Below are 24,839 nucleotides of genomic sequence, written 5' to 3' on the forward strand. Positions count from 1 at the left end.
ATGTGGTGCTGAGAAGAATGTATATTCTGTTGATTTGGGGTGGAGAGTTCTGTAGATGTCTATTAGGTCCACTTGGTGCAGAGCTGAGTTCAAATCTTGGATATCCTTGTTAACTTTCTGTCTCGTTGATCTGTCTAATGTTGACAGTGGGGTAGTAAAGTCTCCCACTATTATTGTGTGGGAGTCTAAGTCTCTTTGTAAGTCTCTAAGGACTTGCTTTATGAATCTGGGTGCTCCTATATTGGGTGCATATATATTTAGGATAGCTAGCTCTTCTTGTTGAATTGATCCCTTTACCATTATGTAATGGACTTCTTTGTCTCTTTTGATCTTTGTTGGTTTAAAGTCTGTTTTATCAGAGACTAGGATTGCAACCCCTGCCTTTTTTTGCTTTCCATTTGCTCGGTAGATCTTCCTCCTTCCCTTTATTTTGAGCCTATGTGTGTCTCTGCACATGAGATGGGTCTCCTGAATACAGCACACTGATGGGTCTTGACTCTTTATCCAATTTGCCAGTCTGTGTCTTTTAATTGAAGCATTTAGCCCGTTTACATTTAAGGTTAATATTGTTATGTGTGAATTTGATCCTGTCGTTATGATGTTAGCTGGTTATTTTGCTCGTTAGCTGATACAGTTTCTTCCTAGCATTGACGGTCTTTACATTTTGGCATGTTTTTGCAGTGGCTGGTACCGGTTGTTCCTTTCCATGTTTAGTGCTTCCTTAAATCTCTCAGCATTTGTTTGTCTGTAAAAATTTTATTTCTCCTTCACTTATGAAACTTAGTTTGGCTGGATATGAAATTCTGGGTTGAAAATTATTTTCTTTAAGTATGCTGAATATTGACCCCCACTCTCTTCCGGCTTATAGAGTTTCTGCTGAGAGATCCACTGTTAGTCTGATGGGCTTCCCTTTGTGGGTAACCTGACCTTTATCTCTGGCTGCCCTTAACATTTTTTCCTTCATTTCAACTTTGGTGAATCTGACAATTACATGTCTTGGAGTTGCTCTTCTGGAGGAGTATCTTTGTGGCATTCTCTGTATTTCCTGAATTTGAATGTTGGCCTGCCTCGCTATGTTGGGGAAGTTCTCGTGGATAATATCCTGAAGAGTGTTTTCCAACTTGGTTCCATTCTCCCCGTCACTTTCAGGTACATCAATCAGACGTAGATTTGGTCTTTTCACATAGTCCCATATTTCTTGGAGGCTTTGTTTGTTCCTTTTTACTCTTTTTCCTCTAAACTTCTCTTCTCGCTTCATTTCATTCATTTGATCTTCAATCACTGATACCCTTTCTTTCAGTTGATGGAATCGGTTACTGAAGCTTGTGCATTTGTCACGTAGATCTTGTGCCACAGTTTTCAGCTCTATCAGGTCATTTAAGGACTTCTCTACATTGGTTATTCTAGTTAGCCATTCATCTAATCTTTTTTCAAGGTTTTTAGCTTCTTTGCGATGGGTTCGAACTTCCTCCTTTAGCTCGGAGAAGTTTGATCGTCTGAAACCTTCTCTCAACTCATCAAAGTCATTCTCCATCCAGCTTTGTTCTGTTGCTGGCAAGGAGCTGCGTTTCTTTGGAGGGGGAGAGGCGCTCTGATTTTTAGAATTTTCAGCTTTTCTGCTCTGTGTTTTCCCCATCTTTGTGGTTTTACCTACGTTTGGTCTTTGATGATGGTGACGTACAGATGGGGTTTTGGTGTGGATGTCCTTTCTGTTTGTGAGTTTTCCTTCTAACAGTCAGGACCCTCAGCTGCAGGTCTGTTGGAGTTTTTGCTGGAGGTCCACTCCAGACCCTGTTTGCCTGGGTATCAGCAGTGTAGGCTGCAGAAGAGTCAATATTGCTGAACAGCAAATGATGCTGCCTGATCCTTCCTCTGGAAGCTTTGTCTCAGAGGGGTACCTGGCCATGTGAGGTGTCAGTCTGCCCCTACTGGGGGGTGCCTCCCAGTTAGCCTACTCGGGGGTAAGGGACCCACTTGAGGAGGCAGACTGTCCATTCTCAGATCTCAAACTCCATGCTGGGAGAACGACTACTCTCTTCAAAGCTGTCAGACAGGGACATTTAAATCTGCAGAGATTTCTGCTGCCTTTTGTTTGGCTATGCCCTGTCCCCAGAGGTGGAGTCTGCAGAGGCAGGCAGGCCTCCCTGAGCTGCAGTGGGCTCCCCCCAGTTCGAGCTTTCCAGCCACTTTGTTTACCTACTCAAGCCTCAGCAATGGTGGACGCCCCTCCCCCAGCCTCGCTGTTGCCTTGCAGCTAGATCTCAGACTGCTGTGCTAGCAATGAGGGAGGTCCCAAGGGTGTGGAACCCTCCAAGTCAGGTGCAGGATATAATCTCCTGGTGTGCCATTTGCTAAGACCCTTGTATTAGGGTGGGAGTGACCTGATTTTCCAGGTGTTGTGTGTTACAGTTTCCCTTGGCTAGGGAAGGGAATTCCCTTACCCCTTGTGCTTCCTAGGTGAGGTGATGCCTTGCCCTGCTTCAGCTCTCGCTCGGTGGGCCGCACCCACTGTCCTGCCCCCACTGTCTGACATGCCCCAGTGAGATGCGCAGTATTAGGGTGGGAGTGTCCCGATTTTCCAGGTACCATGTGTCATGACTTCCCTTTGCTAGGAAAGGGAATTCCCTGACTCCTTGCACTTCCCGGGTAAGGCGATGGCCTGCCCTGGTCCGTGGGCTGCACCCACTGTCTGACAAGCCCCAGTGAAATGAACCTAGTACCTCAGTTGGAAATGCAGAAATCACCTGTCTTCTGCGTCACTCACGCTGGGAGCTGCAGACTGGAGGTGTTCCTATTCGGCCATCTTGGAACCTCCTAGGGCCCCTTTATTTTTTAGCATCCTGTAGTCAATTCAATTACAGAAGTTCTCCATAATATGATAAAAAATTTTATTGTCTGACTTATAGATCAGAAGAAGACAATGTTTAGTCAGATTCAATGACCACCAATATTTTCTTATCACAGTATCTCCATTTATACGTTATTAATTTTGACTGATGGTATAAAATCTTAAATTTGTTTATTCAGGAAACTTCATTAAGGACTATAAATCCTAAATTATCATATATCCAAAATACATATCTGTGGGTGTAGATGTGCATGACAGCCTAGCTGACCAGATGTCACATTTTTAAATATGAGGAAATACAATGTCTGCTACCAAACAGAGGCAAGGAGTTATATGTATGGAATTTGCTGGATTAACAGAAGCACATTTTGGTGCTCCTATGATCAGGATTAACAATATGCACTCAGCTAGAAAACTTTGTTCTATGAGCTTTGTTTTGGGGAACATAAACTAAGACATGCAAGCAAAGCTATAAACTCAATGAATATACTTTTGTTTTACCTAATAGCTTTATTTATGTGTCCTTCATATGTGCTTCTGATATCCTATCCTGCCGACTGCCTTCTTCTGCAGAATCCAGTGTCTACATAGTGTGTATTAGCTTTCAATTTATATTAAAACTTACTTATTTGATGGGCATCATTCTCATGCTCTTCCCCTACAAATGACCTAATGTTATCTCATTTCTCCTTTTCTACCCTATTGACCCCTTCTGTTGCCCTTCAATGAGGAACTTGTTGAACTGAGATCTTTTGCCTTACTTGGCCTCTTTGCTTATAGATGTCAAGAAACTGATTGGTTGTATATCACTTGAGAACACTAATGTTATTAATTTTTGTATTTATTGTGTCTCATACCATGTTAGATGTGTAATACATGTGAAATGAACTAACATATTGTTGAGGTAAGTTATTCTTATTGAAGTTTCAATATTCTTGTTGAAGGCTCTTACTGTAAAAAAGGAAATTTTTGAAAAACCTTCTGAATAAATTTATTACAGCACCTAAAAAAATTGAATATGGTAAAAACTCTTCTTTTCTCTTCTAGTATCTACTTGTAGTTTACAAGTCTCAGACCAGCTTGACTTATTTTCCCATTGATTTTTTTTTCTATATGATTGTAAGATTCTTTTTATAATCCTTCAGGTTCAGGTTCAGTTACGCATCAAAAAAACGTATGATTTGATTCTTTTTTTTTTTTTTTTTGAGACAGAGTCTCGCTCTGTTGCCCAGACTGGAGTGCAGTGGCGTGATCTTGGCTCACTGCAACCTCCGCCTCCTAGGTTCAAGCTATTCTCCTGCCTCAGCCTCCCAAATAGCTGGGATTACAGGCGCCCACTTCATGGCCGGCTAATGTTTTTGTATTTTTAGTAGAGATAGGGTTTCACCACGTTGGCCAGGCTGGTTTCAAACTGCTGCCCTCAAGTGATCCACCCATCTCAGCCTCCCAAAGTGCTAGGATTACAGGCGTGAGCCACTGCACCCAGTCAAAAATGTACGACTATTAATGGGGGAATCATACAATGGGAAATATACAATGAACACTTTGAATCTAGACTTTCAACCTAACTTTCTTTCATGAAAGTTTTCTTCTGATTTGTCTTTGAGTTCTCTTTTTTAAAAATATGAGTTATGTGAATGTATGATCTCTGCTGTCTGCTTTCCACATCTAGCATTTTTTTTTCTGCAGTAGTTTTCATCTCTGACTATTCAAGCTTCATTTTATATGATCTTTCATAAGTTTGGTCTCTTTATCATTGATTTTATTTTCAGCAGTGTTGATTCTACCATTTGCTTTTTCTAAGATGCTTTTCCTTTACTTAATGGTCTGCTCTCAGTTTATTTGACAGCTGCTCTGCCAGCTCACTTATCATCCAATCTTATAATTATTTCATGTCTAATCTCTTATGTCATCAGTACCATTACTACTTTAATTTCTCTTAGAATATAGAAAATTTTACCTGAAAAATTATTCCATTTCCTGAGGTAGTTCTTCCTCCAAAATATATCTGTCATGTGCTTTTACTTGTTAGGTCATCTCTGCCTCTCCCTCTGCTCCTGCTCCTTCCTCCCTGTGCCTGCCATCCCATTTATTTTTATAATAATGGTCTCTACAGATAAGACCCATGTTCAATCCATTTTGCCTTTTGCTGGTTTCTCAACTTTGACTATGAGTTCTCCTAGTCAGGTCTGCTGATTTCCAAAGAGGAGCGAGCAAAACTCACCTGTTTGAAAATGGTTTTCATTATAAAAATAATACAAGATCATTCCAGAAACTTTAGAAAAGTATAAAAGAGAAAATTTAAATGACTCATAATCTTAATATCCGGAAATAGATTCTATTAACATTTTGGGATATTTCTTTCCAGTATTTTTTCATGCATGTGTATTATTTCCACAGTTGAGACAGGCATAGGTGTACCCTTGCATCATACTTTTCCACTCACATTATCTATAAGCATTATTCTACATTATCAAAAGCTTTTGAAAAACATTCCATATAACTGTTATATCCCCTCATGTGACTGCATTATCTTTTACTTAACTGTTCCTCTAAATGTGTGAGAGAAAGCTGAAACAAAATTCCTGTGCCCACAACTGTCTTTTTATTGTTATCCTATTTATTTTTTTGTTTCTATGATAAAACATGGCTCTAAGTTCCTAAATTACAAAAAAAAAAAAAAAAAGAAAGGAAGGAAGGAAGGAAGGAAGGAAGGAAGGAAGGAAGGAAGGAAGGAAGAAAGAAAGAAAGAAAGAAAGAAAGAAAGAAAGAAAGAAAGAAAGAAAAGGCAAACCTTGACCTTCTTTTCCTTTATAACTAAAAACTAAGAAAGAGACTTATGCTTTCAGCCAAGGCAGAGTAATTGGAACTGGATTTTGCCCTTCTGCAATAAATCACTAAAACACTGGACAAAACGTGTGAAACAGCTGATACCAGACATTATGTAATAGGTAGCAAAAGACAGCAATCCCTGAGATATGAGGGAAAAAAATCAGGCAAGCAAGCTGGCCATATTCCCTGGCTTTCTATCTAGAGGCAATTTCTAGACTGCAATAGAACAATCTAAATGAGTTTAAGAGACAGTTCTCAGAGTTTTGGGATGCTGAAACAGTTGGAATTTGCACAGTAGAGTTCATCACAGGAAAATGCTATGCAGAAGAAAAGCTCCAGATATCTGCACAGGGAATGTAATCTTTGGCTGAATAACAAATTGCATATGCAGAGTTGGGCAAAGAATAATACACATAATCTGGGAGATATAAGCATTCTGAATAGTCAAAGCTGAAACACCTCAATGAACACCACGGGGATTCAGTAAAGAGCTTAGAAAGGTCCTAAAACCTAACACCTAGAAGGGCTAAAACAGACCTGGAATAATGGCTAATCTACATTCACCCTATCAAAACTTAAAAATAAGCCTCACGCCACTGCACTCCAGCCTGGGCAACAGAGTGAGACTCCGGCACGGGGGGAAAAAAAAGAAGCCACAAAAAGATCAACCTGATCTGCAAGAAACTTAACCACTTGCCAAAATAAAATTTGACACCCTTAAAGGAAGTAACAGAGACTCAATGTAATAATCACTACGTGCAGCATCCAATCATAACTTACTTGACTTGCAAAGAAGCAGGAAAATAGGACTCACAACCAGCGGGAAAAAAAATCAAACCATAGAAACAAAACCAGAAATGATGGAATTGGCAGACAAGGACTTTAAATAAGCTGACTTCTGCTTCTGGGAAGATGGAGATGTACTTTTCCCTATCCCTCCTCATACGTACAATTTAAAACCTCTGGAAATTATATATAAAGCAAACATCAGGAGACCCCTGATGTTCAACATGGTGAAACCCCATCTCTACCTGAAAAGTAGAAAGAAGGAAGAACAGCTAGAACTATTCAAGACCTGAAGAACAACAGGATGGTGAGGTTCCCTCCTGTGGGAATTTTTTTTTTTTTTTTTTTAAGAGACAGGGTATTGCTTTGTTGCCCAGGCTGGAGTACAGTGACACAATCATGGCTCACTGCAGCCTCCACCTCCTGGCCTCGTGTGAGCCTCCTGCCTCAGCGTCCCAAGTTGTTTGGAGGACAGGTACACATCACACTGCCTGGCTAATTTTTTTAAAAAAAATTTTTGTAAAGATGGGTACTCACTACGTTGCTTAGGCTGGTCTCAAACTCTTGGCCTCAAGCAATTCTCCCATGTTGGCCTGCCAAAGCACTGGAATTACAAGTGTGAGCCACCGGGTTTATCTTTGACTCATATATCCCAGGCTTAGAGTTAAAGAAGCCAGCAACCCAGAAATGCTGATGGAAACATACAAATGAGGCCCCCATAAAAGTCTGTTCTCTTTAGCCAAAGAAGCAGGAAAAGAGCAACTTAATAAAAGATAAAACTTTTAGACAATAACTGTTCTACTAAAGCAAATACCACAGGGAAAAACTGTGGCTCCACCTCCCCAACCATGCCAGCAAAGGCTAAGGGGAGCCTAGAATTCCACCCTCACAAGGCTGTCACGAGGAATCCTAACACCACTGCCAGGGTGATGTCACAGAATGCCAGGTAGGAACTGGAACTTTCATCCCAGGAGTATGAGCATGCTCCTCCCACAATGATATCAGTGGAGATCACCGGGAGTCAGAACCCTCTTTCCAGCAGTAACAGGTAACAAGGAGCACACCCCAAACCACAGCTCAGGTGTCAATGGAGGCTGAATAGGGAACCTGGATTTCTAGCTATATCTGGCAGTAAAGGAAGCAGTGCCTCCCCTTCTCTTGAAGAATAATGTCTAAAAAGAGCTAACTAAAACAGAAAGTTCAAATAAGATCCACAAAGAGAAACAGAGTAACAATCTATTTTATAGAATGAGATGTTGCCCAATCTGAAAAAAGAGAAGATAAGGCCAGTCGCAGTGGCTCACACCTGTAATCTCAGCATTTTGGGAGGCTGAGGTGGGCGGATCACCTGAGGTCAGGAGTTCAAGACCAGCCTGGCCAACATGGTGAAACCCCATCTCTACCAAAAATACAAAAAGTAGGTGGGCATGGTGGCACATGCCTGTAATCCCAGCTACTCGGGAGGCTGAGGAATGAGAATCACTTGAACCTAGGAGGCAGATGTTGCAGCGAGCCAAGATCATGCCACTGCACTCCAGCCTGAGTGACAGAGCAAGACTCCATTTCAATCAATCAATCAGTCAATCAATAAAATAAGCATATGAAAAGATACTCAATATCATTAATCATTTGGGAAAAGCAAATCAAAACCACAATGAGATACCACTTCACACCCACTGGGATGGCTATTACCAAAAAAAAAAAAAAAAAAAAAAAAGGAAAAGGAAAATGTTGGGGAAAATGCAGAGAAATTGGAATGCTTGTGTATTGCTGATGGGAACGTAATATGGTACAGCCACTATGGAAAACAGTATGGCAGTTCCTCAAGAAGTTAAACATATAATTACCATAAGATCTAGCAATTTCAGTTCTGAGTATGTACACAAAAGAATTGAAAGCAGGGACTCAAACAGATATTTGTACACAAATGTTCGAAGCAGCAATATTCATAATAGCTGAAAGGTAGAAACAACCCAAATATCCATTGACAGGTGAATGGATAAACAAAATGTAGCATATCCTTACAATGGAATATTATTATGCCATAAAAAGGATAAGAATTCTGACACATGTTACAACATGCATAAACCTTGGAGACACTGTGCTAAGTGAAATAAGCCAGAAATAAAAAGACAAATATTAGGTAATTCCACTTACATGAAGTATCTAGAAAAGACAAATTCACAGAGGCAGAAAGCAGAACGGTGGTAAGTAGTGTTGGGAAAGGGGGACAACTGGTGGTTATTATTTAGTGAGTATAGAGTTTCAGTTTGATAAGATGAAAAATTCTGGAGATGAATCATGGTGGTGCTTGTAAAACAATGTGAATGTACTTAATGCCACTGAACTGCACACTTAAAAATCATTAAAATAGGCCAGGTGTGGTGACTGTTGCCTTTAATCCCAACACTTTGGGAGGTGGAGGCAGGCAAATCACTTGAGCCCGGGAGTTCGAGACCAGCCTGGGAAACATAGTGAATCCCTGTCTCTACAAAAAATAAAAAAATTAGCTGGGCATGGTGGAATACGCCTGCAGTCCCAGCTACTCAGGAGGCTGGGGCAGGAGGATCACCTGAGGCTGGGGAGGTCGAGGCTGTAGTAAGCTATGATAGTGCCACGGCACTCCAGCCTGGGCAACAGAGTGAGATCCTGTCTCAAAATGTAAATAACTAAATCATTAAAATAGTAATTTTTGTTATGTATATTTTGCCACAATAAAAAGTTTGGTTAAAACATTAAGATTCAAAGTCTAATGACAAATTATGAAAATGTCAGTTTCCATTGGAAATCACTTATACAAAAAATCAGGAAGATCTCAAACTGAATGTAAAGATATGGCAACATCAAGATGAAAAAGACGTTAGAATTATCTGATAAAGATTTTAAAGCACTCATGATAATAATGTTTCAAGAGATGGTTATAAATATACTTGAAAAGAAGGGGCAATGCTACTAAATAATATTTAAAAGTTCCATTCACAAGCAGTATTTAACTATTGTAAATCTGGCCAGGTGTGGTGGCTAACACCTGTACTCCCAGTACTTTGGGAGGCCAAGGCAGGCAGATCCCTTGAGGTCAGGAGTTTGAGACCAGCCTGGTAAACATGCTGAAACCCCATCTCTACTAAAAATACAAAAATTAGTCTGGTGTGGTGGCATGCACTTGTAGTCCCAGCTTTTCAGGAGGCTAAGGCAGGAAAATCGCTTGAACCTGGGAGGCAGATGTTGCAGTGAGCCAATATTGTACCACTGCACTCTAGCCTGGGTGACAGAGCAAGATTCTGTCTCAAAATAAATGAGCAAATAAATAAATAAAATAATTATTATAAATCTATATGCAACGTATAACATAGCCTTCAAATATGTAAGGCAAATGACAGAATTACAAGAAAAATAGACAAATTCACAATAATAGTGAGATGTTTCCCATAAGTCTCTCAGTAATTGATAGGAAAAAAAATATGAGAATAAAGATTTGAACAGCATAATTAACAAACCTACACAATAACACACAACAACTGAAGAGTACTCACTACTTTGAAGAAATATTTTAAAGAAAATATTTACAAAAATTGTCCACATGTTGGGCCATAAAGCAGGCTTTACTAAGAGCGTAGTTTAGTTTTTGTTATCTTTCAATATCCCAAGCAACAAACCACAAGCTTTTGTGGTGAATTATGAACTTGTAACTATTTGGTTTATAGAGAAGAACATTTTAAAAAATGAATTTTACAATGTACTTTTTCCTCAACAAATTTCTATCTTGTTTATAATAATTTCTTTTCATGAAACTAAGATTCTCAATTTGTTTTAAGATTGACTTCTGCTACACCTTTCTCTCAGCTGGGCCAGAAAGAAGAAGTAACACTAGCAGCTGTGAAGAGGCAAAATGTCACTTAAGTTAATGTTAAACTACCCTTCCTTACAAAAGAAACTTTATATGCCCAAACAGAAAAGCTTCAGAGAAACCAGCTCTAGTTTTCATTTCATTGATGTTTTGTTATATATGAAAAGTCTCTTGAATAAATTAGACATTTTAGACCTTTTCTCATCTAATCTGATATTCAGTTTCCTGGGAAGTTCAGTCCATGTTCAACTTTAAATTGTATATTATATATCTCAGTTCATGTTCAATTTCAAATTGTATACTATTCATTTTGCCTATTAATACTGCTATTATATATTGAAGTATGACAAATTACTGGCCAAATAAAATAACAACAAAATATTTGGAGGAAAAAAAAGTACAGCTACAAAGTTGTTCCCTCGGAACCTCTTAACTTGTTTCTTTCTGAGACTTCTCTTTCTGTATTTTGTGAATTTTATGCTATATGAAGACACTATTTTTAGCACCTGTTTTTCCTAGCTTCCTGTTTATATTTTGGTATCTGTGTATACCATATCACTTTGGATTCCTAGCATGGAGAAAACATTGCAAGTTTATGTTCTCCCTAAATGCAAAGCATGAATATAAAGGGAAAAAATTACTAACAGCATAAATCTTCCAAAAGTACTTTTCCTACATCTATAAATATCTCCGAGAAATTAAAATCCTAGGAACCTAAAATTGGTCAAGGAAACAGATGTCTGAGTTCTCCTAAGTATAGCATAGGGAATAAAGTTTGGCACCAACAATAATTCCAACCAAAGTACACGTCAAAAAGATTGTCTGATTATGCCTTTAGAATGTCTGAAGATAAAATATTTTAACCCTTCTTGGGTAAGAATTTTTAAGCTTTCAATTTTTAAAAAATACTTTATCCTTTCTTCAGATACGTTGATGTGCATGGGGAAAAAGTATTTATCTAAAATTATGGGAATTATATTTTGGCAAATTTTGCTTTTTTGTATATATGTTACGTCATCAACTAGATTATAAATAATGTGCCAGAAAAACAGCTTAGTTCATAATTCTATTATCCATTATGCCTAATGCCACACATTGTACATAGTAGGTTCTCAACAAATATTGGCAGAATGTGAAATCATTAAATAATCATGTAAAATATTACTTAAAATTAATAGTAAAAAAGGAGGCTATTTTATTCTTAATCATATTTTAATGAAGACTATTTTAAACTCTATGCAGTGCTGATACACACAAATATTTAAACTATTTATGTGCCTCAACTTGACATAATTTCATAACTTGATGGCAATCACATTTAAATATATTAGAATATTTTTGTAATAATGCTATTCTAGAATAGCAACTTTAATAGCTGGGAAAACATGTTAATAATGGCCATTAACCTGAAGGAAACAGGGAACATTAAACATTTTTTTCAGAAATAAATGTATAAGTTTAAACATTCCACTATAATATTTATGAGCAAATCTCAAATTAAAATTTATAAAATGCAAACTATTCAATGTTTCAGTTAGAGAATAATTTAGACTATATTTTGTAATTTTTTCAGTGTACGCATGGATGAATACTGTATCAAAAGATTCCTTTCTCCTTTAGTGTCTTTGACTATTACTATCTAGAGAAGAGGTTTTGCCATGTTGTCCTGGCTAGTCTCTTTTTTTTTTTTTTTTTGAGACGGAGTCTTGCCCTGTCACCGAGGGTGAAGTGCAGTGGTGTGATCTTGGCTCACTGCAACCTCCGCCTCTAGGGTTTAAATGATTCTCCTGCCTCAGCCTCCCCAGTAGCTGGGATTACAGGTGCATGCCACCACACCCAGCTAATTTTTGTATCTTTAGTAGAGATGGGGTTTCACCATGTTGGTCCGGCTGGTCTTGAACTCCTGATCTTGTGATCCGCCCACCTTGGCCTCCCAAAGTGCTGGGATTACAGGCGTGAGCCACTATGCCCGGCCCCTGATTATTACTATCTAAATGCCAAAATAAATTCTCCTTGAATGCCAAGACCAAAGCAATCCTACTAAAGCCCTTGATTATCAATAAGTATGATCTTAGTAAACACAAATAAAAGATTTGTTTTTACCTTCAAGACTGCTATGAATGGTACAAAGTTAGCTCTTTGGAGTCCATTTTTATAGAGATCTGAAAGAAAAAGATGATATTAGTTTTTTACTTAGCCTAAATCGTGATGTTAGTTTATCGTTTAGCCTGGCAAATAAAGCTTTCTACTGATTTAAAAAAAAAAAAAAGGAGCAAAAAGAAAAATAGACCAAAATTGATTTCTCTTCAGGTCCTACACACATTTTATTTTAATTTTAATAAAAGAAAAAAGTTAACAGCTACAGAGGCCGGGCGCGGTGGCTCAAGCCTGTAATCCCAGCACTTTGGGAGGCCGAGACGGGCGGATCACAAGGTCAGGAGATCGAGACCATCCTGGCTAACACGGCGAAACCCCGTCTCTACTAAAAACACAAAAATTAGCCGGGCGAGGTGGCGGCGCCTGTGGTCCCAGCTACTCGGGAGGCTGAGGCAGGAGAATAGCGGGAACCTGGGAGGCGGAGCTTGCAGTGAGCTGAGATCTGGCCACTGCACTCCAGCCTGGGCGACAGAGCGAGACTCCGTCTCAAAAAAAAAAAAAAAAACAGCTACAGAAAGAAGATCAAAAGGTATTCAATCAAATTAGCTTTAAACTGTTATAAGAGGCAATAAAAGAATTTGGAAGGTATCCCTTCCAAAATTCGAAACCAATAACCCAACATAAGAAGATTAGATATGTAAAAGCATTTAAAACTTGAATATATAGCATTCCACTAGGAAAAAAAAATCTCTCCTTTTCTCAATGTATAATAAAAATTCTTAGTAAATAACTTGGACGGGCTCAGTGGCTCATGCCTGTAATCCTAGCACTTTGGGAGGCCACTTGAGGTCAGGAGTTTGAGATCAGCCTGGCCAACATGGTGAAACCCCAACTCTACTAAAAATACAAAAATACAAAAATTACCCAGGCATGCTAATGGGCACCTGTAAGCCCAACTACTCAGGGGGTGAGGCAGGAGAATCGCTTGAACCAGGGAGGTGGAAGTTACAGTTAGCCAAGATCACACCACTGCACTTCAGCCTGGATGACAGAGCGAGACTATCTCAAAAAAAAAAAGAAAAAAAGAATTAAACACTGTGTAATAAGATTAGCCTTTTTAGAAAATACATCAATAGACAGAACTGCTCATGTATTTGCATTATATATATAATGCAAACACATATTATATATTTGATATCAAGGTTTAAAAAAGTCACTTTAAATGAAATTGCCTAAAAATTAAAACTCCATTCTTTGAAGGACAAAAACCATATGATAATTTCAATTGATGCCAAAAAATTATCTGATAAAGTTCAATATCCCTTCATAATAAAAACCCTCAAAAAACTAGGTATAGAAATAGCAGACCTCAACATAATAAAAACTATATATGACAGACCCACAACTAGTATCATACAAAATGGGGGAAAACAGAAAGCCTTTCCTCTTAGATCTGGAGCATGACAAACTATGCCCACTTTCACCATTGTTATTCAACATAGTACTAGATGTCTGAGCTAAAGCAATCAGATGAGAAAGAAATAAAGGGCTTCCAAATTGGAAAGGAAAAGGAAACAGTCAAATTATCCTTGTTTGCAGGTGATACGAGCTTATATTTGGAAAAACCTAAAGATTCCACAAGAGGGCTGGGCACAGTGGCTCACACATGTAATCCTAGCACTTTGGGAGGCTGAGCCACGTGGATCCCTTGAGTCCAGGAGTTCAGGACCAGCCTCAGCAACATGGCAAAATCCCATCTCTACAAAAAATACAAAAATTAGCCAGGCGTGGTGGCATGTGCCTGTAGCCCTAGCTACTCAGGAAGTTGAGGCAGAAGGATCACTTGAGCCTGGGAGGCAGAGGCTGCAGTGGGCCAAGATCTTGCCACTGCACTCCAGCCTGGGCAACAGAGCGAGACCTTATCTCAAAAAAAAAAAAAAAAAAAAGAGAAAGATACTTCCACACCCCACCCCAGCCTCCCCAGTAGCTGGGACTATAGGCAAATGACACCATGCCCAATTTAAAAAAAAAAAAAAAAAAAAGGAAAACTATTAGAACTGATAAACAAATTCAGCAAAGTTGCAGGACACAAAATCAACATAACAAAAATCAGTAGCATTTCTATATGCCAGCAGTAAACAATATAAAAAACAAATTTAAAAAGTAATCCCATTTACAACAGCCACAAATAAAATCAAATACCTAGGAATGAACCAAAGAAGTGAAAGATGGCCGGGCATAGTGGCGCACGCCTGTAATCCCAGCACTTTGGGAAGCCAAGGCAGGAGGATGATGAGGTCAAGAAATCGAGACCATCCTGGCCAACATGGTGAAACCCCATCTCTACAAAAAATATAAAAATTAGTGGGGTGTGGTGGCATGCACCTGTAGTACCAGCTACTCGGGAGGCTGAGGCAGGGAAATCACTTGAACCCGGGAGGCAGAGGTTGCAGTGAGTTGAGATCGTGCCACTGCACTCCAGCCTGGCAACAGAGCAAGACTCCATCTCAGAAAAAAAAAAAAAAAAAAAAAAACGGAAAGACCTTTACAACAGAAACTACAAAACATTGGTGAAAGAAACTAAAGAGGGCACAAACACAAAAATGAAAAGCTATTCCATATTCATGGATTGGAAGAATCAATATTGTTAAAATGCTCATACTATCCAAAGCAATCTACAGATTCAATGCAATCCCCACAAAAATCACAATGCCATTCTTCACAGAAATAGAAAAAGCAATCCTAAAACTTACATGGAGTCAGAAAAGATCCAAAATAGCCAAAGCTCCCCTGAGTAAAAATAACAAGACTAGAGAAATCACAATACCTGACTTCACACAAAGCTACAGACAAAAACAGCATGGTACTGGCACAAAAACACATAGACCAATGGAACAAAACAGAGAACCCAGAAACAAATCCACATACCTACAGTGAACACATTTTTGACAAAGGTGCCAAGAACATACATTGGGGAAAAGACCATCTCTTCATTAAATGGTGCTAGAAAAACTGGATATCCATATGCAAAAGAATAAGACTAGACCCCTATCTCACCTTATAGAAAAATAAAATAAAAATAAAGACTTAAATCTAAGACCTCAAATTATGAAAGTACTGTAAGAAAACATTGGGGAAACTCTCCAGGACATTGGTCTGAGCAAAAATTTCTTGAGTCATACTTCACAAGCACAGACAACCAAAGCAAAAATGAACAAATGGGATGACATCAAGTTAACAAGCTTCTGTGCAGCAAAGGAAACAGCTGGCAAAGTGAAGAGACAACCCACAGAATGGGAGAAAATATTTGCAAACTACTCATCTAACAAGGGATTAATAATCAGAATATATAAGAAGCTCAAACAACTCCACAGGGAAAAAGTCTAATAAATCCGATTAAAAGATGGGAAAAGATTTGAATAAACATTTCTTCAAAGAAGACAATGGCAAACAGGCATATGAAAAAGTGCTCCACATCATTGATCATCAGAGAAATGCAAATCAAAACTACAATGAAGTATCATCTCACCCCAGTTAAAATGGCTTTTATCCAGAGAGGGAATAACAAACACTGCTGAGGATGCAGAGAAAAGGGAACCCTCAATACTCTATTGGTGGGAATGTAAATTAGCACAACCACTATGGAGATCAGTTTGGAGGTTCCTCAAAACACTAAACAAAGAGCTACTACGTGATCCAGCAATCTCACTGCTGGGTATATATCCAAAAGAAAAAAAATCAGTACATTGAAGATATATCAGCACTCTCATGTTGGTTGCAGCACTGTTCGCAATAACCAAGATTTTGAAGCAACCTAAGTGTCCATCAACAGATGAATGGATAAAGAAAATGTGTTATTTATACACAATGGAGTACTATTCTGCCCTTAAAAAAAATGGAACTTGAAACAACATGGATAGAACTGGAGGTCATTGGGTTAAGTGAAATGAGCCAGGCACAGAAAGACAAGCATCACATAGTCTCACTTATTTGTAGGATCTGAAAGTCAAAATAATTAAACTCACAGAGAATAGAAGAATGGTTACCAGAGGCTGGGAAGGGTAGTGGGGGATGGGGGAAGGTGGGGATGGTACGAAAAAAAAAAAAAAAAGAAAGAATAAAAAAGGCAGGGCATCATGGCTCATGCCTGTAATCCCAGCATTTTGAGGCCGAGGTCGGCGGATCACTTGAGGTCAAGAGTTTGAGACCAGCCTGGCCAACATGGTGAAATCCCTCTACTAAAAATACAAAAATCAGCCAGGGCCAGGCATGGTGGCTCACGCCTGTAATCCTAGCACTTTGAGAGGCCAAGGCAGGTGGATCACCTGAGGTCAGGAGTTCGAGACCAGCCTGGCCAACATAGTGAAACCCTGTCTCTACTAAAAATACAAAAATCAGCCAGGTGTGGTGGTACACGCCTGTTATCCCAGCTACTTGGGAGACGGAGGCAGGAGAATTGCTTGAACTCAGAAGGCGGAGATTGCAAAAAAAATTAGCCAGGCATGGTGGTGTGCACCTGTAATCCCAGCTACTCGGGAGAGGCTGAGGCAGGAGAATTGCTTGAACCTGGGAGGCAGAGGTTGCAGTGAGCTGAGACCATGCCACTGCCCTCCAGCCTGGGCAACAGAGCAAGACTTCATCTCAAAAAACAAACAAACAAAAACAAAAACAAAAAAGAATGAATGAAAAAGGCCTAGTATTTGATAGCACAACAGAATTATTATAGTTTAATAATAAAATAATTGTACATTTAAAGTAACTAATAGAGTATAACGGATTGCTTGTAATACAAAGGATACATGCTTGAGAGGATGGTATATCCAATTTTCCATGATGTGACTATTACCAAATAATCTCATACCTGTACCAAAATATCTCACATACCTCATAAAGGCATACACCTACTATGGGCTGGGTGCAGTGGCTCAAGCCTATAATCCCAGCACTTTGGGAGGCTGAGGCAGGTGGATCACTTGAGGTCAGAAGTTCAAGACCAGCCTGGCCAACATGGTGAAACCCCATCTCAACTAAAAATACAAAAATTAGCCAGGTGTGGTGGCGAGTACCCGTAATCCTAGTTACTTGGGAGGCTGAGGCAGGAGAACAGCTTGAACCCAGGAGATGGAGGTTGCAGTGAGCCAAGATTGCACGACTGCACTCCAGCCTGGGCAAAAGAGTGAGGCTCTGCCTCAAGAAAAAAACAAAACAAAACAAAAAGATATACACCCACTATGTACCCACAGAAATTTTTAAACTATTTCTTAAAAACTCTTAATAAGCTGCAAATATGCAATTATATCATAAACGGGTAGTATTTATTGCCGTAGGAAGATGTTTTTTAATATACATAACTGTCACAGTGTATGTATATTTACACACACATACATGTAAACATATGTATTGTCAAGAACAAACAAATGAAAAGGGACAAGTTTTAAGCTCTGCATATTTTTCTTTAAAAAATGGAGAGTTCTTAGAAAATTTTCTCAAGAGGGTAAAATTTTATTTCATATAAACATTCCTTTTAAAAGTCATTCCACAGGCTGGGCATGGTGGCTCATGCCTGTAATCTCAGCACTTTGAGAGGCCAAGTCGGGAGGATCATTCGAGCCCAGAAGTTCAAGATCAGCCTGGGAAACATAGGGAAACCACATCTCTACAAAAAACAAACAAACAAAAGCAGACACCTAGCCCAGTATGGTGGCACACACCTGTGGTACCAGCTACTTGGAAGGGTGAGGTAGGAGGATTGCTTGAACCCTGTATGTCAAGGTTGCAGTGAGCTGGACAGCGCCACTGCACCCCAGCCTGGGTGACAGAACGAGACTCCTCTCTCTCTTTCTCTCTCTCTCTCTCTTTCTCTCCCTCCCTCCCTCCCCCTCTACCTCCCTCCCCCTCTACCTCCCTCCCTCCCTCAAGGTCATTCTATAAAGTTACGAGATTTTTAAAATTTTAGGAAAATAGATACAGTAGTATACCCAGCACACTGGCTCACATTTGTAAATTCCAGCACTTTAGGAGGCCAAGGTGGGTGGATTGAGTCCAGGAGTTTGAGACCAGCCTGGGCAACATGGTGAAACTCTGTCTGTACAAAAAAAATAGAAAAATGAGCCTGGAGTGGTGGCACATGCCTGTAGTTTCAGCTACTCGGGACAATGAAGTGGGAGGCTCACCTGAACCCGGGGAGGTTAAGACTACAGTGAGTCACGATAGTGCCACTGCACTCCAGCCTGGGTGCAGAGTGAGACACTGTCTCCAAAAAAAAAAAAAGGAATAGTAAAAAATTTTTAAATAATAAAAAACACAAATTAGATTATGTGTCTCAATTTTTTAAAAAAGTATGGCATTATGGGATCTTTTCCATATTTCCTTGTTTAGAGAAAACTTGGTAACTATGATAGACTTCAAATGCCACATATACTTATGGAAATAAAATATGGTCATTAGGAAACATTTATTCTCTTTAGAAAAGATTCATCATAACATCATTATAGTAAGGAAAGTATTTGCATAAGCTCTTTGGGTAATTAAAGACTACAGGTTTCAATTTGGTTATATTTAAAATTTTTATTTAGGAATGTCATAAAAGGTAAAATAATGCTGGCCAGGCTATTTAGATTTCAAGATTCAAAATCAGATTTTTTTCTTCCGTATAATAAATACCTCTAATGAGTAAAAGGATGAAAATGTAGGAAATGGGTTTAATGTTAAATATTTTCAGTCTTTCCTAATTGCCAAGTTGCTGAGGAAGGTGGATAAAAACATTGGTGTATGTTAAGAGTTGATAGCCATGATTGTGGGAAGTGGTAAAAATGGAAAAATCAGATAATTTTTAAAAACATACTCGATGTTTATAGCAGCTTTATTCATAAATAAGCTAAAAACTTCAGCTTTATTTGGGATAGCCAAACACTGGAAGAAATCTAAATATCCATCATCAGGAGAATGGATAAACAAATTGTGCCATATCTGTACAATGAAATACTACTCAGCAATGAAAAGGGTAGTCTATTCATACACACAGCAAAATAGATGAATCTCAAAATAAGTATGCAGAGTAAAGGAAGCCAGACCAAAAAAAATGAGTACATACTATGTGATTCCATTTATATAAAACTCTAGAAAACGCAAACGAATCTACAGCAACAGAAAGCTAATCAGTAGCTGCTTGTGAGAGGGACAGCAGGTTTGGTAGTGACAGATGAAAAAAATGGCAAGGCCGGGCATGGTGTCTCATGCCTGTAATTCCATCACTTTGGGAGGCCGAGGCGGGTGGATCACCTGAGGTCAGGAGTTCAAGACCAGCCTGACCAACATGGTGAAACCCTCTCTCTAATAAAAAGACAAAATTAGCCGGGTGTGGTAGCACATGCCTGTAATCCCAGCTACTTGGGAGGCTGAGGCAGGAGAATCACTTGAACTCAGGAGGCAAAGGTTGCACTGAGCCAAGAGAAGAGAAGAGAAGAGAAGAGAAGAGAAGAGAAGAGAAGAGAAGAGAAGAGAAGAGAAGAGAAGAGAAGAGAAGAGAAGAGTGAGGAGAGAGAGGAGAGAGAGGAGAGGGGAGAGAGAAGAGAAAAAGGAAGGGAAGGGAAGGGAAGGGGAAGGGAAGAAGAGAGAGAGAGAAAAAAGGGCAAGAGGAAACTTTTGGGGGCGATAGAAATGTTCACTCTATTAGTTGTGGCAATGGTCTCATGAAGGTATACATATGTCAGTATTTTAAAAACTGTATCCTTTAACTATGTGCAGCCTATAATACATCAACTATATTTCAATAAGCCCTTTAAAATTTTGGGAAATAAGCCATACATATCATCAGTGATTATTAAAGAGCACAATGTTATAGAATTAAAACTAACATATTACACGAATGAAAGTTCATCTATGTGAAGGTAACGCTTTGGTCCTTTTTGTAGAATAACATCTTTTTTATGGATGTATAAGGCTCTGAGATATAGTTTAACAAGCATGCACCTTTTAATACGTTAATCAAAATGAGAAATGTAAAGGCCCACTTGTAATATTCTTCATTAAAAGATTTCCACTCATCAACAAAGTTAAAATAGAATACCAATGCCTTTAAGTCTTAGAGACTTAATTTTTTAAAGGACAAACTTTTTAAAAAATCAGCCTGTACAAGGATATATAATCCAAAACTTTATGCTCTGAGAAGTGTATTCTAAACAGAATTCTAAACAGAAATCACTTGGCTTAAAAACCTTTAGGTTTTTATAGAACACAAGTGAAAAGGGATCATACTCATTAAATTGAAAAGTTTTTTGTAATTCAAATATCATGCTAATTATCAATGCAATAGATCCATCTCTTGAAATGTTATTTAGCCACCAAAATGTTTAATATTAGCTGTTTAATATTATTTTTCTTAGACATAAAGATTTCATAATACATTTATATCAACATTTGTCATTACTAAATACTATTTTAAAATTCAGGAGTTCTTGACTATGATTTCTTCATCATCTCTCTAAACAGAGTGAAATGAGCACTTGGTCATGTAAAACAGAATACTAGAATTACAGAACATTCATTTTGTAAAAAATGGTGTAAGTACCTCTAAATTCTCAACAGTGAATAGCTATAATACCTACAGATGAAACACAAGCAAAGAGGATTTTTAAAGTAATCACAAGTACCTAAATAAATATTTTGGAAATGTACATGGATATGAAGATCTTTTCCTTAAAAATCCAAGTGTCAAATCAAGAAGCTGAATAATGCTTACTTATACATATACATATCGATTTAGAGTAAGAAAAACTTTTAAAGCATGTCATTAAAGGAGGTTTCCTATAAATTATCACACAATAGTTTTATGGTTTCATGGAACCAATTTGATTTATCCTTCTAGGAGATTCTTATTGTTTTACAGACTAAAAGAAAAGAGAACCTATAGACTATTTAAGCAGCTGTTGCTGAAATAGCTTCTTTTAAAAGAACTAAAGTTCAAACAACATTTTACTAAATCTGTAGGTAGTACAGCTCATTAAATGTTCCCATGTGATACTATATTATAGATTGATACTCAGTTCAATACACATCGATGAATTCTACTATGTCTTCACTGAAACGAGTGCTGAAGACAACAGATAAAAGGAGGAACCAAGATTTACAGAACCCCTACTAGAAGCCACACAATTTGCTAGGCACTGTACAAAAATCATAATAAGTAAGACCCAAGTCTAAACACAAAATTCACTTATGTTCCATATATCACTTACATACATCACCTAAAAGTAATTTTATATAACATTTTGAATAATTTTGTGCATGAAACAAAGACTGTGTACATTTAACGATCAGAAAGCGAAGGTATCACTATCTCTGCCACCCATGAGGACAATCTGTGGTTGTTAAGCATCACCATCATTCCTGTCTTTATATGCTACCAATAAGCAATCATTTTCTTTTTTAAAAAATTTTACATCTTTTAAATAAAACTTACCCTTGTGCAGAGGCCATGCTAATCTTCTCTGTATCATTTCAATTTTAATATAGGTGCTTCCAAAGCAAGCACAGCAATCATTTTCTTATACTTGTTCACATATAAGTACTCAACAGGAAAAAATATGACATCATTAATATAATGAAAAAATAATGTGTTCATGGTAAGTAAGCAGCATGGTAGCATCATCAGAACACCTCTACTGGTTGCAAACAACATTAACAATGGCAGGCTTTCAGTCTCTACCTACAATGTTGAGCCTTGTCCTGTACACTGTATTTTTATTATTATTATTTTTTAGGTGAGAAAAGACATCAGAAGCAGTTGAGGGACCAAGAAGTGCATCCTCTAGAAATGCATTCTGTTGGATGGCTTTTTAAAATGTTTCATCCAAAAAATTCCAGAAGATAACATCAAAAAAAAACCCTTGTAGACATTGGCTTAGACAAAGACTTCATGACCAAGAAACCAAAAGCAAATGCAATAAAAACAAAGATAAACAGGTGGAACTTAACTAAAGAGCTTCTGCACAGCAAAAGGAACAGTCAGCAGAATAAACAGACAACCCACAGAGTGGGAGAAAATCTTCACAATTTACACATCTGACAAAGGACTGATATCCAGAATCTACAAGGAACTCAAACAAGTTGGCAAGAAAAAAATAAATAATCCCATCAAAAAATGGGCTAAGTACATGAATAGACAATTCTCAAAAGGAGATACACAAATGGCCAACAAACATATGAAAAAATGCTCAATGTCACTAATGATCAGGGAAATGCAAATCAAAACCACAATGCAATAGCACCTTACTCCCGCAAGAATGGCCATAATCAAAAAATCAAAGAATAATAGATGTTGGTGTGGATACAGTGAAAAAGGAACATTTCTACACAGTTGGTGGGAATGTAAACTAGTACAACCACTATGGAAAACAGTGTGAAGATTCCTTAAAGAATTAACAGTAGAAATTCCACTTGATCCAGCAATCCCACTCTTGGGTATCCACCCAGAGGAAAAGAGATCATTATACAAAAAAGATACCTGCACACGCATGTTTATAGCAGCACAATTCACAATTGCAAAAATACGGAACCAGCCCAACCCAAACACCCATCAATCAACAAATGGATAAAAAAATTGTGGCGTGAGTATACGACAGAATACTACTCAGCCATAAAAAGGAACAAATGACTTTTGCAGCAACCTGGATGGAACTAAAGATTATTACTCCAAGTGAAGTAACTCAGGAATGGAAAACCAAACATTGTATGTTCTCACTCATAAGTAGGAGTTAAGCTATGAGGATGCAAAGGCATAAGAATGATACAATGAACTTTGGGGACCTGGGGGAAAGGGTGGGAGGGGGGTGAGGGAAAAAAGACTGCAAATTGGGTTCAGTGTATACTGCTTGGGTGATGGGTGCACCAAAATCTCACAAATCACCATTACAGAACTTACTCACGTAGCCAAATACCACCTGTTCCACAAAAACCTATGGAAATAAAAAACTTTTTAAAGAAGTTTCCTCCAGAGTCATCTGCCTAATTAACAATAATTTTTGTCTTCGAAGGCTCTCTTTGATTTTATAAAGTGACATGATTTCTTGCTTTGTTAGGAATACACACTGCTCTAGTCCTTCAATAGGCCCATCACAGCGTTTTGACTGCAACCTGTCACATGAGGTCAGGTATGGAATTTTCCACTTGTGGTGTTATGTCAGCCCTTAAAATGTTTCAGATTTTGGAGCATTTCAGATTTCAGATTTTCAGATTAGGGATGCTCAACTTGTAATGCGTTTGTTGACACACAAACTAAAACATCAAAAAGAAAAGTCAGGGTGATCTATTGTTGATGTTAACTGACTGCATGCATCCCTGGTGAATATTTTCAATGGAAACTGCTTTAGAGATGGCAGAAAGATGAAATTCTTTCCATCAGTCCTACAAATACATAGTCCTATAAATTCAATTTTGTATTCAAATAATAATTGTCAACCCTCCACTTTAGATATCCTACTTTTTTTTTTTTTTTTTTTTTTGAGACAGGGTGTCACTCTGTCACCCAGGCTGGAGTGCAATGGCTCATTGCAGCCTTGACTTCCTGAGCTCAGATGATTCTCCCACCTCAGCCTCCCTACTAGCTGGTATTACAGGTACATGCCACCACACTGGGCTAGTTGTTTGTAGAGACAGGGTTTTGCCATGTTGCCCAGGCTGGTCTTGAACTCCTGGGCTGAAGTGATCCACCCACCTTGGCCCCTCAAAGTGCTGGAATTACAGGCATGAGGCACTGTTCCTGGCCCCTGGTTTTAAATAGTACAATGCCCTATAACAAGTAATGGGAATCTAAGGAAATGATAGGCTCCAGAAGGTCTTTTTTTTTTTTTTTTTTCAGAACCATGAAAGTGCTAAAGTGTGTGTGTGTTGAGAGATGTTGCCATGTTGCCCAGGCTAGTCTCAAACTCCTGATCTTAAGCAATCCTCCCGCCTTGGCCTCCCAAGGTGTTGAGATTATAGGCATAAGCCACTGCACCTGACCCTAATTTTCTCTTTATAAAATGCTCCATAAAATTTGAATACAAAAACACTACCATCCATATACTTACATATTTATTTTCAGTAAGGTCAAACACCAATGATGTAGTTTTTCGCACCAGAGATTCTTTATATAATAGAATTCAATGGACTTAAATATCATGACTACAGTCTTCAACAAGAGAACAAAACTTAGACGTTTCTGGGAATCCTTTGTGTGTGAACAAGACCCAAAACCCATGTACAAACTAATGGCAGTGACCAGAATCCTCCTGTCAACTTTTAAAACTATCTATTTCATTATGAAGTGTGAATGACTGAGGCTTAGCCAACAATAGCTTCCACTTTGCCTCTAGATTGTCTTTGGAGTCTAAAGGCCTTACTACCAGATGGGGTGTTAGTGTGAGTGGATGGAATTATTTAACTAATTTC

General features: G+C 38.4%; 1 protein-coding gene, 1 long non-coding RNA gene and 1 other non-coding gene across 15 annotated transcripts in view; 1 reads left to right on the forward strand and 2 right to left on the reverse strand.

The window, feature by feature from the left end:
* The window catches only part of AFG1L (AFG1 like ATPase), a 250,446-nt gene that overhangs the window by 129,570 nt on the left and 96,037 nt on the right, over nucleotides 1–24,839 (reverse strand). For all 13 annotated transcript variants that reach the window (XM_017958426.3, XM_017958427.3, XM_021938035.2 and 10 more), the window contains one exon: nucleotides 12,417–12,475. In XM_017958426.3, coding sequence (XP_017813915.2) covers nucleotides 12,417–12,475 — 59 coding nt within the window. The remainder of the gene's footprint in view (nucleotides 1–12,416; nucleotides 12,476–24,839) is intronic.
* Nucleotides 7,421–24,839, forward strand: part of LOC103884114 — a 44,020-nt gene continuing 26,601 nt past the window's right edge. The window contains exon 1 of the long non-coding RNA XR_646602.3: nucleotides 7,421–7,514. This is a non-coding gene — a long non-coding RNA (uncharacterized LOC103884114). The remainder of the gene's footprint in view (nucleotides 7,515–24,839) is intronic.
* LOC116275483 lies at nucleotides 21,838–21,942 on the reverse strand. The gene has a single exon (XR_004184616.1). It is a non-coding gene; the product is annotated as a U6 spliceosomal RNA (small nuclear RNA).

This window comes from Papio anubis, chromosome 6 (genome assembly GCF_008728515.1).
Source record: "Papio anubis isolate 15944 chromosome 6, Panubis1.0, whole genome shotgun sequence".
Lineage (NCBI taxonomy): Eukaryota > Metazoa > Chordata > Mammalia > Primates > Cercopithecidae > Papio > Papio anubis.